The sequence below is a fragment of the Chionomys nivalis genome, chromosome 6, assembly GCF_950005125.1.
Source record: "Chionomys nivalis chromosome 6, mChiNiv1.1, whole genome shotgun sequence".
NCBI lineage: Eukaryota > Metazoa > Chordata > Mammalia > Rodentia > Cricetidae > Chionomys > Chionomys nivalis.
In genome coordinates this window covers 39,121,532-39,146,349 of record NC_080091.1, presented here as the reverse complement: position 1 = coordinate 39,146,349, position 24,818 = coordinate 39,121,532, and the positions used below count along the sequence as shown (strand labels likewise).

Below are 24,818 nucleotides of genomic sequence, written 5' to 3'. Positions count from 1 at the left end.
AGCACTGGCTGCTCTTCCAGAGGACCCAGGTTTAAGCCCAGCACCCACATGATGGCCACAGTTGTCTGTAACTCCAGTTCCAGGGGATCTAATGCCATCTTCTGGCCTCTGGGTACTGTATGCAGGTGGTGCACAGATATAAATGGAGGCAAAACACCCAAACACATAAAATAAACAAACCTTTTTTAGATAAAGAATTACTTTATGAATCTGTACCTGTGTGTGTGTCAGAGTAGGGTGAACGAATGCAGGTGTCCTCAGAGGCCAGGGAGAATATATCAAAAACCCCAAAGCTGGAGTTACAGGCAGTGGGGAGCTGCCCAAAGTAGGTGCTGGGAGTTGAACCCGGGTCTCCTGCTAAAGTAGTACTCCTTTTCTTTCTTTCTTTCTTTCTTTCTTTCTTTCTTTCTTTCTTTCTTTCTTTCTTTTTTCTTTCTTTCTTTTTTTCTTTCTTTCTTTCCTTCCTTCCTTCCTTCCTTCCTTCCTTCCTTCCTTCTTTCTTTCTTTCTTTCTTTCTTTCTTTCTTTCTTTCTGTTTTGTTTGTTTGAGACAGGGTTTCACTATGTAGCACTGGCTGTCCTGAAACTCTCTGCAGACCAGGCTGGCCTCGAACTCTCCATCTGCCTCTGCTTCCTGAGTGCTGGGATTAAAGGTGTGTGCCACCACCACCCAGTATCACTCTTAACTACTGATCCATCTCTCTAGACCCCAGAGAATTTTTTTAAGATATTTACAGAACAATTAAGGTTTTAAAGAACACAGCACCAGCACCAGGGGCAGGAGACATTTCATAGGTACTGTGCTTGTTGTGCAAGCCTGGCTACTTGAATTCAGATCCGCAGCACCCACATAAAAGCTGGGCATGGCAGCACATACTTGCAACCCCAGGACTGGGGTTGGGGAGCAGAAATAAGTAGATCCTTGGGGCTTACTGGTCAACCAGACTAGCCAAATTGATAAGCTCCAGACACAGCAAAAGGTCCTATCTTCAGACATAAGGTGGTGAGCCATGCAGGAAGCCACCCAACATTGTATCTATATGCACGGATGCATACATATGTGCACAAGCAAATTTGTAAAAGAAATTTTCTATAGAGACCAAGTAGTGCTAACAATATAAGCTTGAAGAATTAGGCCCTAGGGACACCCTGGCCAAAAGAAAAAAAGAGAGAGAGAAAGAAGCATTGAGTCACCCACACAGAGGAGAACCAGGCTTCCTCAGTGATGGTGAAGCAGGACAGATGGTTTAAGTGATCCTCAGTAACTGTGTTCAGACAATACCTTCTAAAGTGTCCAGCAGATGCTTCCAAGGTCCCTGCCCCAGCCAGCCCTGGCAGATCATGAGTGCCTCGGGAAGATGTGGCTCCGTCGGAGAGTGGGGAAACCTAGGGCAACCTAGCAAAGGTGTCCAGAGAACAGAGTACAGAGTCGGCGGAGTGTGCCTGCTAACCAGGGTCCGAAACAGATGCGGGAGGCTAGCAGAGTGGCGGACTCCACATCCCCATGGAAGGGAGGACAAGGAGCAAGAGCAGCCAGGTAGCCATAGAGGAGAAAGGGCTGAAGTCAGCTGCTCAGCAGCCTTGACACAGGCTGGGGAGAGAGTGCTCAGCGCGCATGTGTCCCACTGATGGACAGTACCCGTGGACTTGCTACAGTTCACACCTGACCTGCCAGATAATCCAGACCAGAGGTAACAGGCCACTTGCCTCGTTACCAGGAGGTTACTCTCCTCCACTGGAGCACAGAGAGATTCCCCTGTCTTCTGCTCCCCTACCCAGGTTGGTTCCCCCTTCCAAATTCTACAGTCTAATTGATTATGAACCATGCTGACGGCTGCGGGAAGCTGAGAAGGCAGGACTCCTAGATCCTTGCCAGGGCGGGCCTCAGAGTCAAAAAAGGCTGAGGTTCTGTCCTCCCTGATCCTTCACGAAAAAGCCTGTGGCTGGAGCTAGAGAAACAACTCAGCAGTTTAGAGAAATTTTGCTCTTCCTGAGGACCCAGGTTCAATCCCCAGCACCCTCATGTGGTTCACAACCACCCATAACTCCAGTTCCAGGGGATCCGATGCCCTTTTCTGGCTTCCTCCCTCCGCATCTGACTTCCAGGGACACCAGGAACACATGTGGTGCACATATATATGCAGGCAAATCGTTCTACATATAAAGAAAATACATGTACCTAAAGTGTTTTTAAAGGGAAAAGCACGCTGCCTTCTACAGTTTTCTTCATCCTCCTGAGTTGTGAGACAGCTTCAGGGCCCTGTTTTGCCTAGGCTGTATTACAGTGAGGGATAAATGTAGAAAACACACAGTGTGCACCAGGCACTTGATGCTAATCAGGCACCATCATCTCCACTAAAAGGATAGCGGAGAAAAGGATGGTGGTGATGATGCTGGTGATGCTGGTGATTGTTCTACCAGAAACAATAGATATATTTGATTTCTAATTCATTTCTTTTTTTTTATTTATTATGTATACAATATTCTGTCTGTGTGTATGTCTGCAGGCCAGAAGAGGGCACCAGACCCCAATTACAGATGGTTGTGAGCCACCATGTGGTTGCTGGGAATTGAACTCAGGACCTTTGGAAGAGCAAGCAATGCTCTTAACCTCTGAGCCATCTCTCCAGCCCTCTAATTCATTTCTTGAGACAGGGTCTCACTATGTAGCTCTAGCTGGCCTGAAATTTGCCATGTAGACCAAGCTGTCCTTGAACCCACAGAGAACCACCTGCTTCAGCCCCGAGTTCTGGGAATAAAACTGTATGCTACTATGCCTGGCTTTGGATTCAGTTTTGATTATGCGCACCCAGAAACCTTTTACTGTTGCCAAATTTCTTGTGACCCTCCACATTTGCTTTCACAATTCACAGTTTAAGAAGCCATGGTCTGCCGGGCAGTGGTGGCGCACGCCTTTTATCCCAGCACTCGGGAGGCAGAGGCAGGCGGATCTCTGTGAGTTCGAGGCCAGCCTGGTCTAGAAGAGCTAGTTCCAGGACAGGAACCAAAAAAAAAAAGCTACTGAGTAACCCTGTCTTAAAAAAAAAAAAAAGAAGCCATGGTCTAGACATCTTCATAAACACTGTTGTGTGTGAACACAGGGTGGTCAAGCCGGCATCCAGCAACTGGGTGGGTTCTGCCCACAGGGAGTCAGGGTTGACCAAACCTACCCTGCTGGGATTGGGACTGGAGCAAGACCTGACCCTGTAGCCTGGGTAATGGAGCTAGCACCTCTGCCAGCATATCCAGTTAGTACTCCGCCCCCTTCAGATGGTATCCTGGCAACAGGCTCAACATCCAGTAAGCGGGCCTGCTAGGACTTCCTGGAGGCCAACTGTCTAGGCATCTTGGCCATACACACCAAGCAGCAGTCGCAAAACAGCGGTGGCCGAGTGCAGGGCTGTCCCCACACCCACAGAGTTAGGACCCCTTCTCCCAAGATCTTATCATTCCAGAGCCAGGCCAGACAAGGTGTGAGGGCGCTCTCAATCCAAGCTGGAAAAGAGAATGGCCCAGCACTGTACTCATTAGTCTGTGTACTGTGTAGAAGGTACTGGTCCTCCTGCCCAGGGTACTAGCTCCAACCAGACTCACCTCCCCAGTATAGCCAACCCACGTGGAGTGTGCTGGGAGATGGACCTGGGGTAGCAGAAGTCAGGACATCTGGGAGCGACAGAGAAGTGTGGCTGGCACAGGGGAGACCAAGGTAGACCAAGGAAGAGACAGAGTCTCAGCGTGCTGGTCAGAGAGACAGGGATATGAGCCCGGGGAGGTGGGAGGGCTCAACTTTCCAGGAATGTGCTCTGGGGAAGAAGGTTTGGTTGTGAAGCACTGTTCAGGGGTTGGTGTAGAGGTGATCCTGGAGCTCAGGGTGGCTTATTGGGGGTACTGGGCCCGGGGCTCAGGATGGCTTATTGGGGGTCTGGGCCTGGAGCTCAGGATGGCTTGATGGGTGCACTAGGCCCGGGACTCAGGATGGCTTGTTGGGGGTACTGGGCCCTGGGCCTGGGACTCAGGATGGCTTGATGGGGGTACTGGGCCTGGGACTGAGGATAGCTTGTTGGGGGTACTGGGCCCGGGACTCAGGATAGCTTGTTGGGGGTACCGGGCCCTGGGCCCGGGACTCAGGATAGCTTGTCGGGGATAGTTTGAAGCAAGTAGACATTTGAGTCATTCGCCTCAGAAGTGTGGAAGTGCGAAGCAAGTAGACAAAGGGGAGGGGCAGTGTCTGGGGGCAGGAAAAACCCATAGAAGGTGAGGGAAGGAGCTCCTTCTTGGGGCCCAGTGCAGGGCTACAATCCACTGTAACCCACAGCCATCATAACACGGGCACCTCAAGTACCTGACCTTCTCCTCAGTCCATCCAGACATCCTTGTCAGAGAACGGGGCTGCAGGTCTGAATCCAGCACGTGTGTGTGACTTTGACTACATGAGATTGTCTCAGTTGAAGCCTGTTCTAGTGTTTTTATCTGGGTGCACGGGCTCAGCGGCATGCATGTGCTTACCCAAGTATACACACACACACCCATGTGTATCTGGGGAAACGTTTAAGTGTGTTTCTGAGTGTGTGAACTCACCTGGGTGTGTTTCCGAATGTGCAAGCTCTTCTGGGTGTGTGCCTAAGCATGCCTATCTGACTACACACTCCCATTGCTTGTGCACATCCTCTGGGCCAGCCTGTCCTGATCAAGGCTTGACCTTGGCTTTGATACTGAGTCTTCCCTTTGCTACAAAAGGCAATAAACTCCAGTGCCTGTGGGCTGCAGGCCTCTTGCAGGGGATTGATGGGTCCGAATTGACTCCTGGAAGCATATCCATCAATTAGAGCTGTTGCCCTGCTTCTCAGGTCCCTCTTATCGTCCTTTCTGTAACTGCAAAATCAAAACCACTGTGTTCAGCATCGATATGTACTCAGGCCCCTTGTTGTTTCTCCTCTTCTCTTGTACATCCCTCAGAAGGGCCCCGATCCCCACTTCCCGCACAAGTCTGGGAAACACTAACAAGATTCTGATTTGAAGCCGGATGGTGGCAGGCCCCTCAGCAACTGGCAAGCAGCAAGGACTCTTGGGCTATCATAGAGAAGCCAAGTGGGGCCTTCTGGGCTCTGACAATGTCCCCTCTGCTGACAATGCAGGGTTCAAGGGACTCTATAGACTCCTGTCTGAGGGCTTCAGAGTGACAGCTGCCTGCACCCTTTGGGGTGATCTCCAGTCCTTCGCTGTGTTTTCCACTGCTACCCACAGCAGTGAATCACACAGGGCCTGTGAATAACCAATGTTATTCACAGCATACAGAGGGAATCCTACATCACCCTGTGGTTTAGATATGAATTTCTCCTTAGGGAAACTTTCTTTTCTCTGCAGGACCTCAGAGTTAAGTCACATCCTTTACCAACTGGCTATGGATGTGGCATACAGAGCACCTGAATACCGGGAGAGACCCTATACCTGGGCCATAACCTTTTCATGGTTTTGGCTTAGGGAGGCATGGTGTGGCTTTGGGAGGCAGCAAGGCTGTGAGAGAGGACGGTCATGGGGACACGGAGTTACAAGGCACAGGCAGCAGAGCCCTGAGCTGATGGCTGAGAGGCCAGGGCTCAGAACAATTCTGTTGCTCAACAAGCATGCTGCATGTTTATTGGCTGCCTGTCACTCTTGGTTGGGCTCATATAATGAACCTAATAATGGCTGCACCTTACCAAGACCAGACCTCACCAGACCCTCACCCAACCTTCTAACCACCCCCTAAATCCAACTGTCTCCTCAAAGAGGCAAGACACTCAAAGTAACAAAACCTCATGTGGTTTGAGAGTCCCTACCCCAGCTACTCTCAATCCCTCAACATACACAGAAATGGACCCAACCTTTCCGGAGACTTGAACCTGTAGACTGTGGCCCAATTTAGCCCTTGTGACCCCAACTCATGCTCCAGGCTGTCTCGAGATGCCCTGTTTGCATTTCTAGCATTCACCATGCTGTTCCCTGGAGCTGCTTGACTACCTCCTCCCACCAGAGGCCACCTGTCGCCCTGACCATCACTCATATCTTCTGTCCCCTTCACCTCACCTCTGTCTGGCTATCTGAGCGCATTATCTCTGAAAGTTGAACACATGGGATGAGATCCTCCACGCTGCTCCTGCTGTGTTCAGTGCCCTACGAGGCTGTACCACCGGACTGATTGCATGATGTTCACACAACAAGCCTTCCACCACACCACTGACTGGGAGCAGGAGGATGGATGAAGTCCTGTGTTGAAGGAGCCCACCCCAGGCATTGTGGAATGACCCTCTGGTCTCTCACAGAGCAGCCTCCTTTGGCCTTCAACCCCAAGTTTAACCTCCACATATTCTCCAGGACCACAGGGAGCCATAAGAGGCTCCACCTGGCCCCACGGAGATATCCCTTCCCACAGAAGAGAGGCAGGGGATGAGCCCCACCAGTGGGACAAAAAAGAAATCCGTCCACAAAATTGCACTGCAAACTGGAACTAACAGGATGAGCTGTACAGAAAAAATTAATTATGTCCAGGTATTTGCGTGTGTGTGTGCGCGTGTGTGCGTGTGTGTGCACTCGTATTTGCCAAACAGGGGATTGTGAGGACAGACTGCTTACAGAAACCCCACACTTGATGATCCTACGGCTAATGGAAACATTGGCGCTGCTATTTGAAATTACTGCAGGTACGCCGCAGGATGAAGCCTACAAGTAATTATGCTGGTATCATTAGGAACCAAGAATTTTAGTAGAAGAGAAAAAAGATGAAATTGTAAATCAAAGAAATGAAGTTTAAACTCTGTAAGTTAATAAAGCATCTGAAAAATGAAATTGGGGAAATAATTCTATTCATGGCAGCATCAAAAGGAACAAAATGCGCTAGGAATAAACCCTCCTGTGGACGTGTAAGCCTTGAGGGTTGCAAACCGCAAAATGTTTCTGAGAGAGGTGGACGGCCTTAAGTGCAGGGGTGGGGGGGTGGGGGCGGGGTGGAATAGACATCTTGAGTTTGTAAACCAAGATTCCACACAGTGTAAGGATGGCAGCCATCATCAGCGGTCCCTTCAGGATTCTACCAGACAATGTGATCCAAATGGGACCGGAACGTCCAAACCAAAGTTAAGAAAGAAGAATAAAGCAGGAGAACTCATGTTTCTGACTCCAGTCTCCATAGAGAGTCACAAAACCAAGACAGCTCAGCTCCGGGCCTGGGGAGGGAGCTCGGCAGCTAAGAGCGCACTAGCTGCTCTTGAAGGTGACCTAAGTTTGGTGTCCAGTACCCATGCTGGGGTCTCACAACCACCTGTAATCTAATACTGGGGCACCTGATGCCTTCTGGTCTCTGTGGGCACCCACATTCACGTATCCACACATCCTTTACTGATATTTCTCTGTCATCTTAGCACATGAATCTACTGATATTTTTAATTATCATCTGTGGTCCCATGGCCTGGCAGTCATTACCCCTGGCCACTCAGGCCATCGCCTGGAAGGCCTTCTGGTCCTGCGACCCTGGCTCTGCCGTGACCATGATATGTAAATTTAACTAAGTCTCCATCATTCTATTTGCCAACCATGACTCAGAAGTCAGATGTAGGGGTGAAATCCTGCTAGATCAGAGAAGCCAAGAAGCAACCAGCTGACCTGGCTTTTTGGCTAGAAACCCAGCAAGAGCTGCGTCTCTTCAGTCCTCCCAAAGTCAAAAGGAAGCGCCGAACTCAAGTCCCCCGCCCTTCCCTTCCTGAGCGTCTTCTCTATCAAATTGCTAGTCAGATATAATATTCCAAAATGCTTCCTTCATTCTCCAGTCATTACTGTGCTCACCCTCAAGTCTCTGTGGTGCCGGGGATTGAACCCACACCGCTCATGCCAAGCAAGTTACCTGCCACTGAGCTACAGCCCAGCCACTCCTCTTCTCTTGTTTTCCCAGACTTATTCCTATTTTCAGTTGTTTGTATGTGTGTGTCTCTGTGGGGATGTGCACATAAGTACGCGTGTCCTCAGAGGCCGGAAGAGCACTTCAGGTGCCCCAGAGCTGGGGTTACAGGCAGTTGTGACCCACCTGATGTGGGTGCTGGGAGCGACACTCAGGTTTTCTGCAAAACCCCAGGCACCCTTTGTTTTCATTTAAAAATATGGTTTTGTTTTCATTTTTATTGTACGTGTTTGGGTGTTCTGCCTTCATGTGTGTCTGTGCTCCGTGTGCATGCAGTGCTTGAAGATTTGACTGGGACCAAGTTTCAGCTGGCTGTGAGTCACCACACAGGTGCTGGGAATCAAACCCAGGTCCAGGCTCACAAACACTGAGCCACCTCTCTAGCCCTTTTCTTGATCGTGGTATTTGAAGGATAATGTTTGCTAACCATTTCTGCCGGGCACTGGTGGCTCACACCTTTAATCCCAGCACTCGGGAGGCAGAGGCAGGCGGATCTCTGTGAGTTCAAAGCCAGCCTGGTCTACAGAGCGAGTTCCAGGACAGGCTCCAAAGCTAAAGAAAGAAACCCTATCTTGAAATATCAAAAACAAACCAAAAACTAAAACAAAACAAAAACAAAACAACAAAAATCCGTTTCTTCTTTGTTGTCATTGTCTAATTGAGAGCATGGCAATTATCGCTCTACTTAAAAACTCCATAGCTTTAGCTCTCACGTGGTTTGTGGTCCATTTTAAGTCCTGGTTTATTTATTTATTTATTTTTATTTTTTGGATTTTTCGAGACAGGGTTTCTCTGAAGTTTTTGGTGCCTGTCCTGGAACTAGCTCTTGTAGACCAGGCTGGCCTCGAACTCACAGAGATCCACCTGCCTCTGCCTTCCGAGTGCTGGGATTAAAGGCGTGCGCCACCACCACCCGGCTAGTCCTGTTTATGGTGTAAGGGCTCCGTCTTATTCTTTTTATGTGGATACCATTTCCATTTGTTTAACCGATGGTATCCTTGGACATTGAACAACCTAATGCCCTTGTCAAAAGAAAGTGGACTCTGGCTCATTGGTTTCCGCGTTTTCGCTTGTGCACAGACATTTCATTCAAAAACACGTGCACACTAACAAGGGCTCTACCATCAGGCCACGTTTCCAACCCTAGCGGTCTGTGTATCTGCTGTTGTCTCATCTTGAGTGGCTCCCGAAGATCATGTGATGGATGTAGTGGGAACTTTAGACAGTACCATGGGCATCATTAGGGTCCTTGCTCCTTGTCTCCATGTCTTCTTGGTCACCATGAGAAGAGCCTCCTCTCCCCCATGTACTCCTGTTAAATGTGCTGCCACTCCACAACCCTAAGCAACCAGGCCACGTGATCATTCAAAATAAATATTTTGTTGAATTTTGTCACAGTGACAGGAAGCTGTCATGCTATACTTTTGCCAGGACTACATTTTTTTTGTTGTTGTTGTTTTGGTTTTTTTCGAGACAGGGTTTCTCTGTGGTTTTGGAGCCTGTCCTGGAACTAGCTCTTGTAGACCAGGCTGGTCTCGAACTCCCAGAGATCCGCCTGCCTCTGCCTCCCGAGTGCTGAGATTAAAGGCGTGCGCCACAACCGCCCGGCTTAGGACTACATTATTTTTAATAAAACATTCATTTTTAGTTTTATCATTGCTATTAATTCTACATTATATATGACCGTATATGCAACGTCTCTGTTGTATATGCGTGCATGTCGGAGCATCATTTGTATGTCTGGTGCCTGGGGAGCTCTGAAGAGAGTGTCAGGTCCCTTAAAACTGGACTTACAGACAGTTGTACACACACGCATGTATGCACACACATTTTATTTTTAAAAATAAATAAAATAAAATGAAGAGGTGATCAGAACAGACATTTCTCTGAGGGACAAATACAAATAGCCAATAAAGACCTAAAAAGATGCTTGATGTGGCACACACCTTTAATCCCAGTGCTTGGGAGGCAGAGGCAGGTGGATCCCTGAGTTTGAGGCCAGCCTGGTCTACAGTGTGGGTTCTCAACAGCCAGGGCTGTGAAGAGAAGCCTTGTAAAGTACCCAGCAGGCAAATCTAAAGTTTTTTTTAATGATGTATTTATTTTTATGAGCATCGTGTTCTGCCTGCATGTGTGTCTGTGTGAGGTGTCAGATCCCCTGGAACTGGGGTTGCAGACAGTTGTGAGCTGCCATGTGGGTGCTGGGAATTGAACCCAGGTCCTCTGGAAGAGCAGTCAGTGCTCTTAACCACTGAGCCATCTCTCCAGGGCCCAGCAGGTAAATCTGCAGGGAAGCTCTGACTGGCCTGGAACTTGTTATATAGACCAGACTGACCTTGCACTCATAGAGATAAGACTGCCTCTGCCTCCCAAGTGTTCACAACTGTATGTAACTCCAGCCTCAGAGTATTTGACACCCTTTTCTGGCTGCCATAAGGCACTTGCACACATGTGACACACATATACACAAACTAAAATTAAAAAACAAAGTGTATTTCACCTGAGAAACAATATTTTTTTTTTTTTTTGATTTTCGAGACAGGGTTTCTCCGTAGCTTTTGGTTCCTGTCCTGGAACTAGCTCTTGTAGACCAGGCTGGCCTCGAACTCACAGAGATCCGCCTGTCTCTGCCTCCCGAGTGCTGGGATTAAAGGCATGCGCCACCACCGCCTGGCTGAGAAACAATATTTGAAGTTGACTTCTGGCCTCCACACGCACACATATGCACATGTGCACACACAGAGAGAGAGAGAGAGAGAAGCAGAACAAGACTGCTTAAGACTGACATGTGGCCACCATCAGAGGTGCCTGGTAGAAACTGGATCCTGAGAACTAGCCTCCATGAGAAGCACAGGTTGAGTCAATGCAGCAATATGAAGTTTATGTACATATAACATATGTGTCTGTGTATACATTGCACATGTACCTATAAATTCTACAGTAGCCACAGCATGTATTTAGAACCTAGTCAAACACATTTATTCTTAAGGAGTGTCCATGAGATGCTTGGGAACCACCATGTAGGATAGTAGGAAGTGGACAGCCTGGTCACCCATGTAAGTATTGGTTCTAAATTTCCTCTGGAGACCACTGTCCACTTCCCAGGCCAAGCAAAGTCCAGAAGGATGACCTGGCACAGCTCTGCAGAGGGCTTATGGTCTCCCGGGAGATTCCTCACTTCCCAGAGCCACCTGGCAGGGCCAAGGCTCACAGTCACAGACTGGCCTCACCTCGGGCCTCACCAGAGAAGACAGAGAGTCTAGCCCCTTGCAGCGGGAGGAAGAACCAGAAAGAAGAGCATTTTTGACAGCTGCTCACCACAGCACTGCCGTCCCCAGGCAGGTGGCATCTCTGTGGCCAGCCCTTGCTCCAGACCACAGTTCACACCCTGACTTTAAGCACAAGACAACGGTGCTTGCTTAAGGACATACTGCTCGGGGAATAGAACCAGGGTAAGTCTCTGGGCAGTGGTGGTATTGAGACCAGCCAGTCGAGTGGTCCCAAGGGGCGATTGTGGATGAATGAGAAGAGAAGGAAAGAGTCTGGAACAACCAGCAAAGGTCCCGAGACAGGAGTGGGCTTGGCTCCGTCACTAGAAGCCTGCAAGCCTCCTGGTAGGAAAGGCGGGTGATCCGGTGCTGCTGTGGGCTGAGGCAACAGCTTGGGTCTCCTGTTGCGATGCCGCTGGTGGTGCAAGAGGAGAGAATGCGGCCCCTCCATCAGAGAACACACCTGTCGAGGCTCTCCCAGCAGAGAAAGATAGGTAGCAAGCCTAGGCCACAGAGTCAGCCAGGGAGCAGGCACTTGCTTGGCCAGACTGGCTCTCTGAGCAGTCACTCGGTCCCTCCAACCCCAGGAAACATGCAGGCACTGCTTCAGCTGTCTGGCCTGCTGACCCCGGTTCTGAAGGGCCAGGCTTGGCCAGGACCCAGGCTGGTGGCAGGGCCAGGCACAGGAGACATCATGCCTCAGGCCCCAGCACCAGGACCACGGCACCTGTCCCAGATTAGATTCTCCTTTCTCATTACCGCTGTAATGGGTCCTTCAGACCTCATTCCAGCCCTAGATATTATCTGACCCGTATAATTAATTAATTATCGCCCAAATATTATAGATTATTAAAAATAGCATAACTAATAGTGTAATATCTCAAGCTGTCGACTTTAATAGTCAACATTGTCTTGGCGGAGCTTATCAGCCCGGGACACCCGGTGAGAATATTGATTCCGGGTAATTTTAGCCGTCATCTGCCATCCTGACGGGATTGTCAGGCCTCACCCAGTGCGGCCTCATTTGAAATCGTTAAACCGCCGCGCGGCTCACAGCGGATCTTAATGTTTCCTTTTTCTCCCCTTCAATATGTTTCAGCAACAGAGAAGGAAATAAATAGAGAAGTGGAGGGGGGTGGACGGCGAGGGAGAGGGACGGCCCTGCGCCCCTGGAGAGCGGCAGGGGTGACAGGCTCGCCCCTACCCTCGTGCCGGTCTTTCCTGGGGATCTCCCGGCTGAGCCCACAATGTGAGGGGGCGAAGGATGGGGGCTCCCCACTATCAAGAGCCCCATCCAGACCACGCGCGCTCGCGCCCAGAGAAGCAGGCGCAGAGCGGGGGTCCGGCCGCGCATGCACGCGGCGCCGGGACTCTTGCACGCTCCCGGGCAGTCGGGTCCCAGTGCAACCGCCCCGCCGCACCTCAGGGGGTCGGACTTCAGCCTCAGGCCACCTCCTGCTCACCCCATCCTCGGGAGCGCCTGACCCAGGTTGCTGCAGTTCCACGCCGCGTCGGCAGGGGGCGGGCGGAGGCCGTGGGCGAAGCGGCGGCGTGTCTTCACCCACGGCTCAGCCCATCCTAGTGATCATCTCCGGACACACTCACCCGGGTCGGCACCTCACCGCACCCACTCGCCCTCTAGTCTCCAACAGCCACCCTGAAACACCCTCTACAGTGAAGACACGCCCTCATCCAGAGGACACACCCCTCCCCCACCTCTTCACACTCCTTCCCCGGGACACCCTTCACCCCATGACACGCCCCCTCCCCCCTCCCGCCCCGCAGACACTTTTCTCACTCTTGAGGTTTAACTTCCCGGCCACCCGGACATCCTCCTACTTCGACAACAAGCCCGCTTCCCAAGACACCCTTTCAGGAGAGGTGTCCTTTATTTGCAGACACTCCCACCCCAAGAAGGATATGTCTCTCTCCAGGACACCCTCACCTGGACGATATGCGCCCCCCCAACTTCCACGACGCGTCATTTCCCCTCCCCTTAGATCTCAAAATCCCTCTTCCTGGCTTCCTATCCTGTCCAGTAGAGTTTCTCAACCTTCAAATTATGATTCATGTGCGTGGTAAGAATTTAATAATCAAGGGCTGAGCTAGAGGCATTAACCTCAATTAAGTTCATTGTTTAGTGACCAACTTCTCTCCACACACCTTTCTGCCCTGGAGTGGCCCTGCAGACACTTAGGTATGCATGTATGCTGGTGGAAGACTTTACTGTATTCATTTATTGGACACCTTCTGTGTACTTGGCCCAGACTCCATCTGGCCCATCTTTAATGCTGGGGTACAGTCTCTAGACATCCTCCTACTCACCCCTCTGTGTTCTGCCTCCCTGTCCCCGGGGGCCTGTCTTCCCAGCTTCCCAGACTCGGCATCCCAATACGGGCCAGCCCTCCTTGGCAGAGAAGGCCCTTTCCTCCATTCCATCATGTTCCCTAAAGCCAATGGAAATGAGGTGACATATTCTCTCCGGTGACAGGGGCACCAGAACCTCCCCCACAGTTAAGGTGGGCCTAACTTGTCCCTCCTCCCAGGCCCACCCTGTCACAGGAGAGCTGGGGGGTATGGATAAAGGATAGACGAAAGAGAGAGCCCTGTGGGTGGTCACCTGAGTCATACTGCTGTAAGGGTGTCCAGTGGCCCATGATTGCTGGAGAGGACAGAGATGGACAAATCAGTTGAGCACATGGAACTGGGACAGAAAAGCCAGGCGAGGTGGCCCCAGCTCTATGCTGGATTGAGAGCTGACAGGCCACATGTATAAGAAGCAACTGCAGAGAACTCTGTGGCTCTGGAGGCATTCACTTCCTGCTGAGGACGGTGCTGGCTGCTGTTCTGCTAGGTTCTTTTGACTGAGGCTTTGAAGTGGGTTTAACTCCACACCCTCATCCAAGACCCAAGCTGTGTGGGGGGGAGGGGGACAGCCAATCCCAGGGTCGGGGTGGGGGTGGGGGGAGGGATGATGGACAGCCAATCCCAGGAGCATGCCTTCACAGGAGTAGAAGTTCCAAAACCCAGAGACCTCTGTGCCTTCAGTTCCCGCAGGTCATGTGACCAAGCTCAACTTCAGGAGCACAGGGCAGACATGTTCTCCAGAAGACCATGGTGCAGTGAGGAGGTGAATGGAAAGAAGAAGTATGAACAAATTATCCAGCCGGCCGCATTTCTGACTCAGAACTTCCCTGGAAACATGGGACAAGAAGCATCATCATGACCGCACAACATGCTCTGATCCTCGGGACTGTGTGTTAGAACTGTGGCATTGAAAGGGTGACTGTGCCACCCCTGGCAGGCTAATTTCCAGGCCTTGTCTCCACCACCCTTCTAATAGTCTCTGGGAAGGCTGATTCTGGGGGCAGAATTCAGATGCCTGTCACTCCCAAGACGGAAAAAATCCAAAAACGAGTATAGGATGTGTCTCTGCGAACTTTCATGTAATCTGACTGGAGAGGCACTCTGAAGTTTGATTGACAGCAGCTTTCCCTTCTCTGGAGAAAGAGGGTTGTGTCCCCAGTTCTTTCTGGAAGCAGCATCTCTGCCAACAAATGGCACTGGCAGCAGTCAAGAAGGGTATGCAAGGGGCTGGAGAGATGGCTCAGTGGTTAAGAGCATCACCTGCTCTTCCAAAGGTCTTGAGTTCAATTCCCGGCAACCACATGGTGGCTCACAGCCATCTGTAATGAGGTCTGGTGCCCTCTTCTGGCCTGCAGGAATACATGCAGACAGCATATTGTATACATAATAAATAAATAATTTTTTTTTTAAAAAAAAGAAGGGTATGCAATGCTGTGCCTGGATCTAAGCAGGTACCACCTGCACCCATGGATCAGGGAGTAGAGTAACCAGTGCCAGACTGCTCTGAAGATATGGCAAAGTGGAGCGAAGGCAGAGCCAAGAGTCACCAGGGCACTTTCTGCCCACAGAAGCTAAGCTAAGTTCCGCTCTATGGTACAGAACTGCACAGCCTTGGCTGAACACTTGCCCAACTCTAACCTACTTTTCCTTGTTTGTGCAATCATGTGTTTGCACCTCTATTTTGATGAGAGACATAGGACAATGTGGCACACAGTGTTCAAGAGCCCAGGAGTTGGCCATCAGATAAGGAAGGACCTTGGGTTATGGGGCTCAGATGTAGGACCATGAAGGATGACCCAGGGACTTCCACAGGCAGGATGCTCAACCCAGGCATGATTCTCAGACCACGTCAACCTCAGGAAGCTTCTAGAAGGGGGCAGGTTTTGGCCAGGCAATAAAAAGTGAGCAAGGGGGCATGAGCCTGCATGCCTTTAATTTCAGGCAGAGGCAGGTGAGTCTCTGAATTCAAGGCCAGTCTGGTCTTAAAATCAAGTTCTAGGCCATCCAGGGCTGCAAATAAGACCCTGTCTCGCCGGGTGGTGGTGGCGCACGCCTTTAATCCCAGCACTCGGGAGGCAGAGGCAGGCGGATCTCTGTGAGTTCGAGGTCAGCCTGGTCTACAGAGCTAGTTCTAGGACAGGCTCCAAAGCCACAGAGAAACCCTGTCTCGGAAAACCAAAAAAAAAAAAAAAAAAAAAGACCCTGTCTCAAAAGAACAAAAAACAAAAAGAGTCAAGCACAGTGCCAAGGCACCCAGTTCCCCGACTCAAGAGGAGTCCCCTGATCTCATGCCTCAAGGGACTCTCAGCTTCTGACAGTGAGGTGCCTGGTGCTTGTGTGCCGTTAGGAGCCCTGGAGAGTGAGGCGGGTGGCACTCTGGGCAAGCTCTGGCCTGGACATCCTGCTAAAATGTTTCAAGTATGTCAGCAGCAGCAAAAAGGCTGGGGCGGGGGTGTGACAGACCCAGGGACAGAGCCTGTGAGAAGAGGGTCCCGAGCACCCTAAGGGAATCAAAGGGAACAACAGACTGGACTCCATGCTGGTGATCTCCAGACTGGCAGTCGGCAAGTTGTGCCACACGGTGAGGAACAAGGGTGGATGAAGGACTGGGATCTCCCAACCCCTTGTCGGCCTGGTTTCTGCACTGTCCAGGACACCTTCTCTCTGGCCCTGGGAAACTGATTATTCGTGACTTTTCCGCTTTAAAGTCTGGCCAGGAGTATCAGCGTTCACATTAAAGTTCCACCACTGACTGGTTGGATGACCTTGAACACATCATTGATCCTCTTTGGTCTCAGTTTACCCCATCCTGTCTGTCTTGTGGTTAGCAAACCCTCCTAGGGCAGAAATCCAACTAGCAGTGAAAGAAAGGGCGCCAGCAGCCAGTGCAGACTCCATGACAGGAAGCATTCCCAAAGCCCTGGAGTGACTCTGGGGCTAACATTTGTTGATTTGGGTTTTAGATTTAAAAGGGTCGAACTTTAGCTTTCTATCTCCAAGTAATCGCTTGCTAGGAGCCAGCCCCTGCCTGTATCTGTGCCCTCCACCTCTGAATCCCGTACCATTTGAACAGGAGGATGCAAAACCAGCAGTCACTGATCTTGTGAAACTCTCTAGCCCTTCGGTATGAGGTGAATGGGCCGGCATCTCATCTGGGTGTGTAACACACAGGGTCCAGACACCACACTGTAACCCCAAAGATAGCCCGCACGCTCTGAGATGGGCAGACTTGTAATAGACTGTGGGGGGCTGTGCAGGAGTGGAGAGCAGAAACGTGCTAGCTGAATCCAGTCGCTGAACCTGAGATGTGGTCTCCTGGAAGCTGAGGTCGGGGTGGGGGAGGTGGGGCCGGGGAGAGGGAGGGGGCGGGGCGGGTGTCTGCCGAGCAGACTGGGAGGCTGTGTGACGGGCGCTGTCCGCGGTGCTGACCTGCAGCCTACTGTTTGGGTTCTGGGAGTAGTGCTGTTCCTCTTCTGTGACCTCAGGCGGTGAGAGGTCAGCAGCCAGAGCTTCCTGCCTCTTCTGGGTTTCTGACTGTGCTGTGCCCATTCTTGAGGGGATAGACAATCCAAAGGAAAATATACATTCTGCTCGTTCATTTTCCAGACTGGTGAGCAGCAGGGTGTGCCAAGTGTCAATATGGGTGGAGGTCAAGAAAGGCACAGGAGAGCACCTGTCCCCTTGTCAGCCTAATTTTCTGCATTGCATCCTTCCATGGGGAGACAGCATGCTCAGAGGCTGCAGATTTTCAACAGCCCCTCAGTCCACACTCAGGCAGCCAGATGACTAACTAAAGTTCTCTGAGTGTTCCCAGAAAGGTTGTGGGATCCTTGGCGATTGGTTAGACCAGGGGTAGGGGGTTGTCACAGTGCACGAAGCAAAAGTGGAAGCTGTCTGTGATGTGCCCAGTCACAGAGATTCTGAACACCAAGAGCAGAAAGGGAAGGGATATTCCATCAAGCAGTGTTCCTTTACTCTGAGTAAGTGGCTATTACTGGAGCCCTTGGGTCCACGAGGGGAAGCAAATGGGATCTTGGAGATCACCACACAGTGGAGAGGAGTCGTTAGCCCAAGGTGAGTTAATAACAGATGCTGGGATTTCCTATTCTTGCTCTTGTCTTCCAGAATTTCAATGCATAATCGAGGGGGAAGGAAGCTAGAAATACCAGCCCATCCCTCCTTTTCCTGGGCCCACCTCTCAGATCCCTTGGCACCCTTGTCTCTGCCTTGATGCCCAGTCCAACACAACTCTCACTCTGACTGACCTGCATGGTGGCATCTAGTAGGGAAAGGGGATGAAAGGGGATGTTTCCTGTCCACTGCAGGCAGAGCCAGCTCCACTCTAGGCTGAGGTTTCACCTGTCAGTGCCCACCTGGGGCCCTCACAGTGAAGCTGGTGGGGAGAGATAACCTGAGGTGGCAGATGGGCATGGAATGCACAAGTGAGAGTCTAATTGACAATCAATTGTGATTAGGAGCCAAAGGACGTCCTTAGAGCCCTCCACAGTTCAGGTTGAGACTGGGAGGAGGAGGGATAGGCATTCCTCTGTTTGGGTTGTCCTCGGACATAGAGTGGGAACAGAACAGTGGAAGAAACTTTGAGCTAGGTTCATACAGCACTGCCCCAGACCAAAGGAAGACCCATTCAGCTCCAGAGGACCCTCAGGCTCATCCTACTCTTTAAAGTTGGCAGTGAACTTGGCAGCTCATCACTCTTGCCTACGGCAGCTCCCATCAGGACACTGAGGAGCAGTAAGAGGTGGGCAGTAAGTGAAGTTAGACACCTATAAACTTCTGGATGGCCAAGATGCTTTCTCTGAATTACACTCAACTCTGACCAGCGTCTGCCTATCGGCAGGGAGAGCATTTGGGAGTACTGAGTGTGTGTGCATTTGGGAAAAACAAAAACAAAACAAAACACAACCAACATCTAGTTGTATATTTTTCTATAACATGTTATGTTATCTTATTTCATATCCTATGAACACATTGTATTATATTTACTATGTCCTAACAGTAATCTACACTTACATTCTAGAAAAAGCCTTGATTTGCTTGTGCTGAAGGAAAGCTGTACGGAGACAGCCATACAGGTCATCGCATTTCCTCACAGCCACACCAGCTCTCACCCACCCAGGAAAGTGTGGGTGCTGTGGCGGCTGCTAAATGCTTAGCACCGCTCACCTCGCCAACGACCTGCGCTGGTGACAAGTGTCTGTGGGGGAGTGTGTGCATGCACGGATGTCACATAAAGTCTCCGCCACCCAGAGCCAGCTCCAAGGTCTGAATGTGAGAGGCTTGTCCTGCCCTCCCCTCCCTCAAAGAAGCTCCCCTGCCCCCAGTGGCTGCGCTTCCCCGGAAGCAAAGAGGATGGGGACCTGGCATTATGCCTGTGTGTGGTCTTCACCAAAGGTCTTAAAAGAGACAGAAAGGAAAGGAGAGGAGCAGGCAAGGGAGAGGTGATGGGTGAACTGCATTACACTGGAGAGCCACCTTCTCTGTATGGGTGCTCATGAATGAATCCTGCTAGTGCGGTGATCGCTTGTGAATGAGTGTGAGCGTGTGTGTGTATGTGTGTGTGTGTGTGTGTAAGAGAATGAGGCGTGTACATCTATATTCAAATTCAGCTGAGGAGAGGGCGGGAGCGAAGACCAAGGTGGGGGGGGGGGCGGGAAGAAGATAATTACCTCACTGCGATGAGAGATTACCCACCCTCCTTCCCCAGAGGTGATTTATAATTTAAAGATAAAGAGTAATCAAGTCCTGGCAAGGAAGGACACAGTGTTGTGGGTCTGATTAGAATCTCAGGATGGACCAGCACGCCGTGAGGGTGGGAGGGGGCAGGGAAGAAACTGAGGGGGAGGAGAGCCCTGCCCCCCTCCTCCTGACTCCCGTCCCAGCTTCCCAGAGGCTCAGCATGTCCGAGCTTGGCCCAAATTACAGGCGATCGGTCCCCCATTATTTCTCCTAACTTTTAATTTCTGCTTCCGAAGGATCATTGCCCGCGGTAATTGCAAAGGACCGTCCTTGTGCAGAGCATGCTCCCGGGACCACGGTGGGAGGAGGAGAGCAAATTCGCTGAAGCACAAGTCTTCGGCGGCGCTTACACTCACACCCTAGGCAGGAGCTCCAACGCTGGGACCCACCTGGGTCCATCAGAGGCGGGTCATTGGCCTGAGCGAGGGAAGGAGGGAAACTCTTGACCTCCGAAAGCAAAGCATCGGCTACCCGGCTACCCGGCCCTCACCCTCCGAAGCCAGGCTCGATCTTCCGAGGTCACAGAGATCGCTCTGAGAATATCCAGCCAGACCTGAGACTAACAAGACGTGCACAAATACAGAGACCTCGAACGGCCCTTCCGATATCTTGAAGGGTGGGAAGGGGGTGGTTTCCGTATTATTTCTGGAAGAAACACATATTTTCCCATTACATGAAGGGTATCGATCTTTATGTAGGCCGCCTGCTATTTGTGCGATTTTTCAGTCCCCTTTTCCGGGGGCGGGGACCGGGAGGGCCGTCTAGCCCTCCTCATTTCGATTCCACTTCTAATGAGCATCACTCGCGGCCGCCAGCCCCGCCCCTTGCGGGGATTTCGTGCGGTCCCTAATTTGATCAGCCAAGGGGGCGGAAGTCAGGGCTGGCGGGGGCGGAGGGGCAGAGATCCTGACTGGAGAGCTCCAAACAGGAAAGACAGCAACCGAGGGCCGCGAAACCCAGACTCTGCCCCACAAGAGGCTGAGGACCCTGCAGAGACTCAGAACTTGCAAGAGTCCCCACTATTACCCCGTCCCAGCTGCAGAGGGCACGGGAGTCCAGAACCACGCGTGCCACGGCAGCAGGAGAGACCTGCCCCAGAACGGTACCCTGAGCTGGGAGGTCCAGGCTAACTCTGGGCTCGCGGGTTCATGCGTCCGGGGTCCCGCAATTATTTAAAAGCCGGGCTGTCTCCTCCCCCTTCGCCGAGGAGGCGGGCACGCAGTTTCCAGCCCGGCGGAGGCGCAAAGGCGGTGCTGACTACGACACCCTCCAGCGGATTGTGCTGTGGCTCCCGGGAGGGCGTCTGTCTGTCCGGCTCTGCGGCTCAGTCCGTGTGTCCCGCACCGGGCCCGCCTACTCCGCCTGGGACCGTTCGCAGCCAATTAGGCGTGCGCGCTAACGAGGGTGGCGGAACCCCGCGGCCGCCTGCGGGCGCACGTGTGTGCAGCGTGTGGGCGCGTGGGCGCCTCCGGCGGGGCCGCCATAAATGCACTGGCCGGGCGCGGCGGGCTCCTGAAGCGGTGGCGGAGGCAACGCCGGGCAGCATTAGCCAAGCGGAGCGCATCGCCGAGCCGAGAAGAGCTGGGCTGAACTGTTTTTGTAGGGCGCAGGGATGGGAGCCCAGTAGGCAGCGGGCCCGAGCCGCCTGAGCGGCCCGAGGCCGGCATGAGTACCAGCGGCCCGGCGGCACCTGGGGACGTCCCCGCGCTGCCGCCGCCACCGCCCGGGCCCGGCTCGGGGCCCGCACCGCCCGCTTCTGCGGCTACTGCTCGGGACGCTATGGACGGACGAGCTGAGCTGCCCATCTTCCCCCGGGCTGGAGTCCCACCGCTTGCGGCCAGCGACACTGTGCCCGCGGTGCCAGAGGGGGCTGGAGCGGCTCGGCCCGCCGCACCCCCGCGCCCCACTTCCTTCTCAGTGCTGGACATCCTAGATCCCAACAAGTTCAACAGCAGGAGACGCCGGTGCGTGCTACTGGGCCCTGTGGTGCCCGCTACGTGTGCCCCTTGCGCCCCTGCGGCCGCGTGCGTCCCGGTCCCCGCTGCCTCCGGACGCTCTCCGCGCGCAGAGCTGGAACGCGGAACCCTTTCCGCTGCCACAGGAGTTGCAGCGGCCGCGGGAGCCGAACCTTCAAGTGAGTATAAGGGGTGGACGCCAGGGGCTAGGGCAATGATTGCTCTGGAATGTTTATGCTCCCAAGACCCTGCGGCGAGCTGGGCCTGGCTCGGCACCAGGATCTGTGGAAAGTTCGTAGAGCGCGGGGTCTGCGCCCGGCGCATCCGTGGCTTCCTCCCGACCCGGACTCTAGGGCCTGCTGAACGTCTCTGAAAAGGTTGTGCTGGACTAGATCTGGGGTTTTAGCGTTGCGACACGGTCCGGGATTCGCCTAGTCAGTCTGTGGCTTTGGCGGGTAGTTGGTGCTGGAGGGAAGGGACGTACGGAGCCTGGCTTGGTGACTTACCCACCCCCATCGTGGCCTCCCCAGCCCCCCCTTTGGACAAATCAGACTAATTGTGACAAAACGCTGGTTATCTCTGGAAAAACAATTAAATCCCTTCGATTACAGTTAAAGGGAAATGTGCTTAGCGGCGGAAAGCGGCCGGTAATGGGGCGGCCCGCGCCCCCTTTGCGGTCGATATCCCATTACGGAGCATGCATATCTCTTTCAAGCACCTTGCAAACTCCCCCCGAACATCTAAATTATAGGGTCAAAATTCGGATAATTACTCGATTAAAACCTATTACACTTATTAGGGGCCGCTATTGATCGCGAATTGCATTCGACCAGCTCCTGATTGCTTTTTGCGCCCCTCCCCCGTCCTCCCTCTAACTTCCTGGCCCCTGCACCTCGCCGGGACCAGAAAGCTCAGGCTGGACAGGACTGGGGCCACCAGCTCTGCCAGTTTCCGCATTGACTTTCTGTTCCTGGAGGGAGGAAGAGCAGGTCCCAAAGGCTGCAGTGGACCTCTCCTGCTCTCTGTAAGGGGCTGATCTACCAGGAACCCGCGGCTGCCTGCTGGAGCTTTGTAGGGTGCAAGCCAGCCCTGCAGTTAGAGAGGGCAACCAGGCTGGGGTTGGCTAAGGGTCGCCTGAGACAAGAGTTGTCCTGCTTAAGGCCTGGGAGTTGAGGCCAGGACATCCGCAGTCTTCACGCGACCTGGGTCTTTTGAGCTGGGGGTTATTTTCGAGGAGTGAATTATCGTTTATACTCCAGTATGTCGGCGCCGGCCCAACACGAAAGCAGAGCCCGGGCACTGGGTTGGAAGGCTTGGAGGGCTCCTCTGGCATTTAAAGACCACCTGTGGGTGAGGGGTATGGACAGTCTTCAGGTACCTGCTTAGGAGTCAGACAACCTTTCAAATTTCAGAGACAAAATGCAGTCACCGCGGCAGCTTCTGTCTGGATGCTGCGGGACTGGTGCTCGGATCCCCTCTCAGGCTGGTGGGCAGTGGTTCACAATGCCCTTTCCCAGCCTCCAAACTCGACCAGCTCAGGGGGAGGCTGTCCTAGTGGAGTTGGGGAGCTGAGTCGTGGGCCCTAGGCTGGCAGAAGAGCCAGCACTTCCCGACACCTAGTTTTCAGGGCCTGAAGCCTGAGGTTAGGGGCAGCTCCAAGCTGATTTTGGTTCTTAGACGAGGCCTCCTCCCAGCCGGCCGACCCCACCCTAGACCCCTGGCCCCTCCAGCTATTAAGAGTGCGGTAATTGGCTGGCCCCGCGCCGCTGTAATTGGAAGGTAATATACGCCGAAATAAATTAAATGGACTTTAACTAGTTTGTACATTACACAAAATGAGTTTAATTAAGTTTGTATCTGTCCCGTGAATCGATCGGAGCTCTCACTCCCCCGTACACGCCGAGGCCCGCCCGCGCGACGCAGCCCTAAAGTCCGAGGGAGGCGCGGACTGCGAATGGGGCAGCAAAATCAGCTTGACACGGAAAGGAAAGGATCCTCCCGAAGGAAGGCAGAGAGGAGATGCAAGCGCGAGGAGAACGGCTGCAGGGAGGGAGGAAAACAAAATCTTTGGGGAGGGGGCAAATGAGGAAGAGGAGAAAACCAACGAGATAAAGAGAATCTCGGCAGGAGGGAGCGGGCAGTGCGGCTGGGTGCCGGGCTGACCCTGTGTTCTCTTCCTTTCCGCTGCCCGCAGGTGCTGGGGACTCTTACAGGGCGGACGAGACCGAGGCCAACGGCTACAGCAGCGGCAGTGGCCGCAGTCCGACCGCGGACAGCGAGGATGAAGCGCCCGAGGACGAAGACGAGGATGAGGCGCAGGAGGTGCAGGATGCTCACCGCACGGAGGAGGCGCGGGGAGGCAGCGGCGGCCTCGGGGTCCGCGGGTCGGGCTGTCCCGGAACGGCCGAGGTCGAGGCTTCCCCCGTGGACGAGGCCGCAGCCACAGGGCCCCGTGGGAACTCGCCGGGAGCCCCGGGTCCGCCTGCAACAGCTCCGGGAGCAGGGGGCGCGGGAAGCACCCCGCAGGGCGCGGCCGTGGCCACCAAGCCCAAGCGGAAGCGCACGGGCTCGGACTCGAAGTCCGGAAAGCCGCGGCGTGCGCGTACCGCCTTCACCTACGAGCAGCTCGTGGCGCTGGAGAACAAGTTTAAGGCCACTCGCTACCTGTCGGTGTGCGAGCGCCTCAACCTGGCGCTGTCGCTGAGCCTCACCGAGACGCAGGTGAAGATCTGGTTCCAAAACCGCCGAACCAAGTGGAAGAAGCAAAACCCAGGCGCCGACACGAGCGCGCCGACCGGCGGCGGCGGGGGCCCCGGCCCAGGAGCGGGGCCCGGCGCGGGGCTGCCCGGTGGCCTCAGCCCTCTCAGCCCCTCGCCGCCCATGGGCGCGCCGCTCGCCTTGCACGGCCCGGCCGGGTACCCGGCGCACAGTCCGGGAGGGCTAGTGTGCGCCGCGCAGCTGCCCTTCCTGTCCAGCCCCGCGGTGCTCTCGCCCTTCGTGCTCGGGTCGCAGACGTATGGTGCGCCCGCCTTCTACGCGCCGCACCTCTGAACCTTGGTACCAGGACCTCGGTGGGGACCGCACCGTGCAGCCTCGCGGCCGGAGGACCTAAAGCGAGCGCGACAGTCTCTTTTCTAAGGTTTCAGTCGTTGGTTCTGTATATAGCTGGTTCCTACAGAAGAGAAATTTATAAACGAGTGTGCCCTGGGGTCAGAAGGAAGGCTCCCGAAGCCTGCTTCAAGCACTTTGCGGAACTCTTAATAAACCACAGGAAGCGTTTTAGAAGGCTCTGGCGCCGCAGGATGCTGATCCCACCTTCCTGTGCGCTTGAGTTCTTACCTGTCTGTGTGCCTCCTTGAGCGGGGACTTCAGAGCACTGAACTCTGGTTTTCCTATCAGTTTTAGTGTCCCATGGCCAGCCCTCACTCTAGTAGCTTATATCCAGGTACTCCTTTATCTTCGGGCTCGCCCTGGGAGCTGGTGCAGCATTAAGCCGACTCCCCTTTCCCGCTCTTGCTCTCTTCCTCTCCCCATCCCGTTG

At 53.3% G+C, this 24,818-nt stretch overlaps 1 protein-coding gene across 1 annotated transcript; it reads left to right on the top strand.

Moving 5' to 3' along the window:
* Nucleotides 1–20,987: 20,987 nt before the first annotated feature.
* On the top strand, nucleotides 20,988–24,328 carry Nkx1-1 (NK1 homeobox 1). The gene is made up of 2 exons (XM_057773144.1): nucleotides 20,988–21,456; nucleotides 23,472–24,328. Exons 1-2 carry the CDS (start codon nucleotides 20,988–20,990, stop codon nucleotides 24,326–24,328), a joined length of 1,326 nt encoding a protein of 441 aa, XP_057629127.1.
* Nucleotides 24,329–24,818: the final 490 nt, after the last annotated feature.

Excerpts from the sequence above, each read along its gene's own strand:
- Nkx1-1 (XM_057773144.1), top strand. The coding sequence starts at position 20,988 with ATGAGTACCAGCGGCCCGGCGGCACCTGGGGACGTCCCCGCGCTGCCG. Across the intron at positions 21,457-23,471 it reads CGCGGGAGCCGAACCTTCAA|GTGCTGGGGACTCTTACAGG; the intron begins GTGAGTATAAGG and ends CGCTGCCCGCAG.